Source organism: Gavialis gangeticus, unplaced genomic scaffold, assembly GCF_001723915.1.
Source record: "Gavialis gangeticus isolate Ggan-Ray unplaced genomic scaffold, GavGan_comp1, whole genome shotgun sequence".
NCBI lineage: Eukaryota > Metazoa > Chordata > Crocodylia > Gavialidae > Gavialis > Gavialis gangeticus.
The window spans coordinates 63,563,336-63,569,694 of NW_017729033.1; the positions used below are offsets into that span (position 1 = coordinate 63,563,336).

General features: G+C 46.1%; 1 protein-coding gene across 1 annotated transcript in view; it reads right to left on the reverse strand.

Moving 5' to 3' along the window:
- ATP8A1 (ATPase phospholipid transporting 8A1) overlaps positions 1–6,359 on the reverse strand; it is a 216,192-nt gene that overhangs the window by 109,163 nt on the left and 100,670 nt on the right. The window contains exons 20-21 of the mRNA XM_019525855.1: positions 4,594–4,663; positions 3,351–3,435 (exon numbers count right to left, since the gene is read on the reverse strand). Coding sequence (XP_019381400.1) covers positions 3,351–3,435; positions 4,594–4,663 — 155 coding nt within the window. The remainder of the gene's footprint in view (positions 1–3,350; positions 3,436–4,593; positions 4,664–6,359) is intronic.

Below are 6,359 nucleotides of genomic sequence, written 5' to 3' on the forward strand. Positions count from 1 at the left end.
GAAGGGATATGGGGGGGAAGGGACATGTGAGGTGCAGATTGAAGTGCTCACAACGAGGGAGGGAATAGGACAGGCGCTGTCTAGCCAAGGTGGTGAATGCTACCCCAAGAGTGGAATGGAGCCGTGGGCAGCTTGTCTGGGGGGTGCAGAGGGGTGGTGGTGGGGGTGATTCCCTGTCTCCCCCCGCTGAATTTGTGCATGGAGCCAAGGTGGGCTGCCTGTTGTGGGCTCAGGGCCAGGGGCTGCACTGGCTTCTTCCTGGTGGAGGGGCTGGGCCGGAGCTGTGCTTGCAGTGGGCGGGGGGGGCAGCTCTGGGAAGGGGGCTACAGCAAATTTTGGGGTGGTCATAGCCTACCCTGTAGCCACCCTTCCCAGCACCGCTGCTGCCTAGTCCCCCCTGCCCACTTGGAACCCAGCCCTGGCCCAGGCCCCTCCTGCCAGGAAGAGGCTGGTGCAGCCCCTGGCCCTGAGCCTGCAGCCCATCCTCACCCCACACACAAATCTGGGGGGCACATGCCCCCCATGCCTCTCCCAGGGACACACGCAGTGGTGAGGAGATGCCCTCCCTCTTCAACCTCCTGCACCTCCCAGGATGAGCCCCCACAGCTCCGTCCCACTCCCAGGGTTGTATCACCACCCTGGCTGGGTATCACCTGCCCCTGTCCCTGCCCTACTCCTTCCCTCACCATAAGGCCTTGATCTGCCCCCCTGCAACCTCTTCTCTCCTCCCCATGACCCTTCCCCCTCACAGACTTACCAGCCCAATGGTGTGCTCCAAGCTGCCAGGCTGCATTCCTAGCCATGTGCATGCTGTGACTTCATGCATGCATGCCGGATTTATTGGTGACATTCTTAGCTACAGCGGCCAAAAAATGCCAGCTGCCGATGTTAATTTTCCTTTTATCAGTGCCAATCCAATATGCCACTGCTATAACGTGTATAAGTTTTAATGTGTGCTGGAGCAGATTTGATTCATCTAGTCTGCTGGAGCATGCTAATTAGCGTCTCATGTATGCAGTGTTCCCATGCTTCAAAATGGCAGCAGGGGCACTTTAACTAAAGCACGTTGAACAAGCTTTAGCTAAAGCACTCCCGCCACCACTTTGAGGCACAGGATACTGAGTACATCAGATGCTATGTGTGCTTTAATTAGAGTGGCTCTCAGAACCACTCTAATTAAAGCGTTTCCCACCTCCTGCCCCTCCACCCCTGAAGCACATGTAAAAACGTCCATTTTGCTACAGAGCTGGGGTGCCAAATCATTCGCTCCCATGGGCCAGATAAGTGGCGAGGGGCCATTCATGGACTCATTTGGGGCCATATACCTCCTCCCCTTCCACCACCGTACCTGATCTGGTTGCTACTTCAGTCAGTCTGGGACCCGCACTGCAGCTGGAACCAACGCTGCATTACAGCACAATCAAGCCAGAGCAACAGCTGTGCTACACATGGTGGTTGCCTTGACTGAACTTTGCTGGAAGTGGCACCTGCTTTGGCAGCTTTGGAACTGGGCTGTACACAGCACTTTCTGCAGACAGACTGGGGCCCACACCGCACACAACCATGCAAGCGCCATGTGCAGTGTGGGTCCCAGACCAGCTGGAGGAGGTGCTGAACATAATGCATCTCTCAGAGCAGGCACTGCATGTGGTACAGGCTGGCTGGGCCAGATACCATATGCAGCCCAGCTGCTACTCCAGCCATTCTATACTGCACGTGGTACCCATTCTGGCCAGGTCAGGATCTACACTGTACAGAGTGCATTTCCCAGACCAGCTAGAGCAGCCACTAGATTAGGTATGCTGGAGGAGGGGGAGGGAGAAGGGGAAGGTGAAGGTCGATTAAGTTGAAACAGTGCATGGACTGGCTATACATCATGGGTGTGTGCTGTGCCCTGTGTGGGTCTGATCAGAATCGGGGGCAGCACCAGGAGCTGGATGGCAGGGTTCTGCAGGCATGTTTGACACTTCTGCTGCAGACTAATGAAGAGGAGTAATGAAACACTTCCAGGGACGGCATACCAGTGTCATTTTTTTTTTTATTTGTGGAATTTGGGACCATGAGATGAGAAGGAAGAACACCCTCTGTGGCAAACTGTGCAAGAAGGTTTAAACAGCAGGTAAGAGATCCTGCCAACTAGGAGTGACCAAAGATACAGCTTGCAAGCTTACCTGAAGGCCTGGAAATTTGGTAATGGGGAAGTGGTACCCGTGCTAAATAACTGCCACCAGATGACACAGCCCCATGTGCCAGATCAGGCAAAATGATATGGTCCCATGCCACTTACTGGCCTACACTGCCTGGACTGAAGACTCCTGTGTGGGGCTGTTGAGGTGGGCACCACTACTACCAACCTATGGAGTCTACTCCCACCCACCTTTACGCCAGATAAAGAATACTCGTGGAGAGAAGAACAGCTTTGAGTTTTCCCTCCCAATCTAGAACCAGTACAGGGAGGAAGGGGATGTAGGTTCCTCCTCCCTTAGGCACATTTGTGTGGTTAATTGACTACTACCCAAAAATTCTGTGATTTGTTCCTCAAAAGGAGTTACCAGCAGATTCCCTGGCTGTGCTCTTAGTATTAAGGCACATAAGGAAAGCGGGACTATCTTAGTGGTAGCAAACCCATGGCTACAGTGCCACTATTATATTACATAAGTACTTCTCGTAAAAAAATAAAAGCAAGTAGTTATGTTTTTATGACATTTTTTAATTGTCTTTACAGGTCATTCTTGCGGACTCAGATGTGGTATCTGCACCTTTTTAAAAGTACAATTTCTGAGAACATGGTGACTTTGTTAGGCCTTTGATACTTTTGCAACAGCTGAGGAAGGTTGGGGAAAATGTCCTAATATCAATAATGGAGGGTTTCAATAGTACAAAACAATCTTAAAGCTAACTTAACTGGCAAGGGATGGATGGCCCCTCTGTTGTGCAAGTCCATTATAGTGTCCCAGTGACTGCTAAACCACTCTTGACCCTTCCCCCCTCAGACTTTTTCCTTCCTTGTCAAAAGGGGGAAGGGAGGTAGAAATCAAAATTGTCAGAATGGAAAACATTTTGTCAGCTTATTTTATAGAATCACTTCTGTGTTTCCATAATACATCTGAATAGCAGAACAACATTTTTAAAACCTTCATTTAACTTGATTACACCTGTTTTACTTTTGCTTGTGAACTTATAACCTTTTGGAAAAAGGACCAAGTTGCCTTGGAGTCTATAGACATTCAGAAGCTCTATTATAATACTTATTAGTTACAATAAATTATTAGAATAATAACATTACAAAGTTACATGAAAATTCAGCAAATTTATTTCACATTTACTTTTGTATGAAGCATTATACTCACCTTCTGTAGCAAACTGCTCTAAATGTTTTAAGGTAATTTCCTTGAATTTTGAACTTTCAGCAAGACGGTCATAAATTACTGTATCCTAAAATATAAACCAAATTATGTGAAAGTGAATTAACAGAATCAATTTAAGTAGGCAGATTTTGCTTGCATACCTAAATTAAAAAGCCATTTAGAAAAAATAAAGAGTAGAAAAATATGCACCATTTCATTTAAACTCATGGACAAAGGATATGCATCTCTCTTCTGGAGAGAAGCAAACAGGTGGTCTTTGTAAATCCTGAGGTTTTGTAGAGTTCTGTAGAGCTATGCACTTTGTACTTCTGGAACTATTTGGACTTTTCCTGTAATTTATCCTCTTATCTCCTCTTACCTTTCACATATGTATTTTCCCCCTTGGTCTGCCCCTCACATTTTTTTGCTCCTCTTTCACTGTGATTCTTTTTCATATTATTAAGCCTGTAGAATGAAACTAATCTTCAGCAGCCATTGTACCTTATTAACAATTAGAAAGGTTAAGCAGCAGAATTTTCCTCAGTTCTGTATTTAGTTCTTACATTCACTGAGACATCAGTTATATGACTTATTTCAGGTGTTCAGCTTTTTTAGTGAACACTTAAGCATGACTTAAGATCTTACATCAGGGATGGGCAAAATACACCCTATAGGGGGACTCTGTCAGATCTGCAGCGGGTCCCTTGGTTCCACTTGGCTCAGGCAGTTTGGCCCATAGTGCATCCCACCACCCCTGGGCACGAAGTGGGGCTGGGGCAGCTCTGCAGCTGCGCTGCCTTTTTAGGGGATGGCTTCTGCTGGTTGCTGTTCCTGCTGGCTCCAATCCCGTGGTACTGGCAGGGACCTGCACACAGCCTTAACTCTGAACCGCCCTGAAGCGGGCACAGGGACAAGGGTGTGTGCTATTGGCAGGGTGTGGGTATAGGTAAGCACACACACGTAACAGGCTGGGTAGACCAGATCCTGGGCTTACTGCCCTGCCAAGGCATGTAGTCCAAGTTGCAATCTAGCCTCTTCATCAGGAAACAGAATTTTAACATAGTTAAGCTGAAAAAAAACCAAGGAATTTTAGGTGCTCTGACTTCAGCTGATGTTTTGGGCTAATTTCATACTTCATTTATTTATTTCTATCATGTATTTTTGTGTGTATGAATAGTAGGGTTATTCACAAATTAGCATTAATATAACATCATTACACAATAAATTTAAATAAAATAAAACTTACAGCTCCTTTGCAGTAGAGTCTTAATTTCCCACTTGGTGTACGAACAATCACAGACATTCTTTTCCTAGTGCTAGAAGAGATATAACATTCCATAAACATATGCAATCCATTACACTTACATTAAACAATGTTTTTTCACCTACCAACAAAAACAGAACTGTTAAGAATGTGACAATCTGAAGGGCTCTGTCCTGTTTAGATAGTTTAGCAAGGTCCTTGAAACGTACAAGGTGTTGACTTTATCCCCAAGGGACAATAGGATTTTGGGAAGGAAACGAGGCAAATTAAATAGGTTAATTCAAATGAAAGTTTGCTACGCATTTAAAGTATTAAATTTCATTTTAGGTCTTAACATTTTATTTCTATGGAATGCTATCTATGGAAAGTCCATCTTGAGAGCAAGGCATTCACTGTTCTTTTGGGTTGATGTAATAGTGAATAAAGACATGGACATATGAACATCTTACCGGGGTTACAAGGCTTTACTTACTATGTATTATATACTCCCTGGTAACCATCTATATGCATACTATTATCCTACAATAAGTGAAAGGTAAACTGTAGTAACTTGATTAAAGGTGGTTAAGGGCTTAACTGTTACACAGTGATAGCATACAGTGGGCAGTGATCACAGAGCAGCTAGCATTTGGTGTAGCCCCACTCTCTTTTATACCCTGCCGTTGTGGTTCAGTGGTAGAATCCTTGCCTGCCAGGCAGATAACACAGGTCCAATTCCCGGACATGCACATAACTTCAGTCACTGAGATACCGAACTTCCAGTCAGTTTGGCCTTTGGATTCTGTCTCAATGGTCTACATGGGGATGGAAGGTCTGGGCAACCTTCACTCCTCCATACTCTAGCCTACGTATGCACTGAAGGTCTGGGTGGCCTCTAACACATACACCATGATCCAGAAGGATCAATGGTTGCTTACTATAACTCCTGTTTATCCTGTGGTTAAGTGTTATTCTGTTGATACCTTAAGATCAATGTGATTTAAAGAGGATATAAAGAGACTTTGAGTGGCATGATGCGATCTGCAAAAATCTTATCAAGATTCCAAGTCAGAAAGCATTCTCCAATTTAAATCAACCACTAATTGTTGGAGGAGCCATCACCAAGGACGATTATACCTCCTTGGCTCAAGATTGTACAGGGGCTACTAGGAAGGCTAAGGCAGAGATGGAACTGGAACCAGCGACCCTGATCAAAGATAACAAGTCCTTTTTTAAATACATAGGGGGTAAAAAGAAGGTGCCAAATAACGTGGGGCCTCTGCAGGACATGCTTGGTAATCTGGTGGTAGAAGATCTCTTTAACAGATCCTTTGCTTCCATTTTTCTGAGCAGGGACAGGGACATCCCCTCACTGGGATTCCAGACGGACCCAGGGGAGGCGCAGCCAGGCCCAGGGTCAGTGAGGACTTAGTCACGGAATTTCTGGAGGGACTAGATGTATTCAGATCAGCAGGTCCTGATCATCTCCACCCCAGAGTGCTTACGGAATTGGCAGAGGTCATTATAGGACCCCTGGCACAGCTTTACGAGCACTCGTGGTGTTCTGGTGAAGTGCCTGATGACTGGAAGGGGCCAATGTGGTCCCCATTTTCAAAAAAGGGAGGAAGGAGGACCCAGGAAACTATAGGCCCGTTATTCTTACCTTGGTCCTGTGGCGGCTCTTTGAGAAAATTATCCAGGAGCACATTTGCAAGGGGCCAGCAGGGGAGTTTATGCTTAGGGGCAATCAACACGGGTTCATTAGAGGC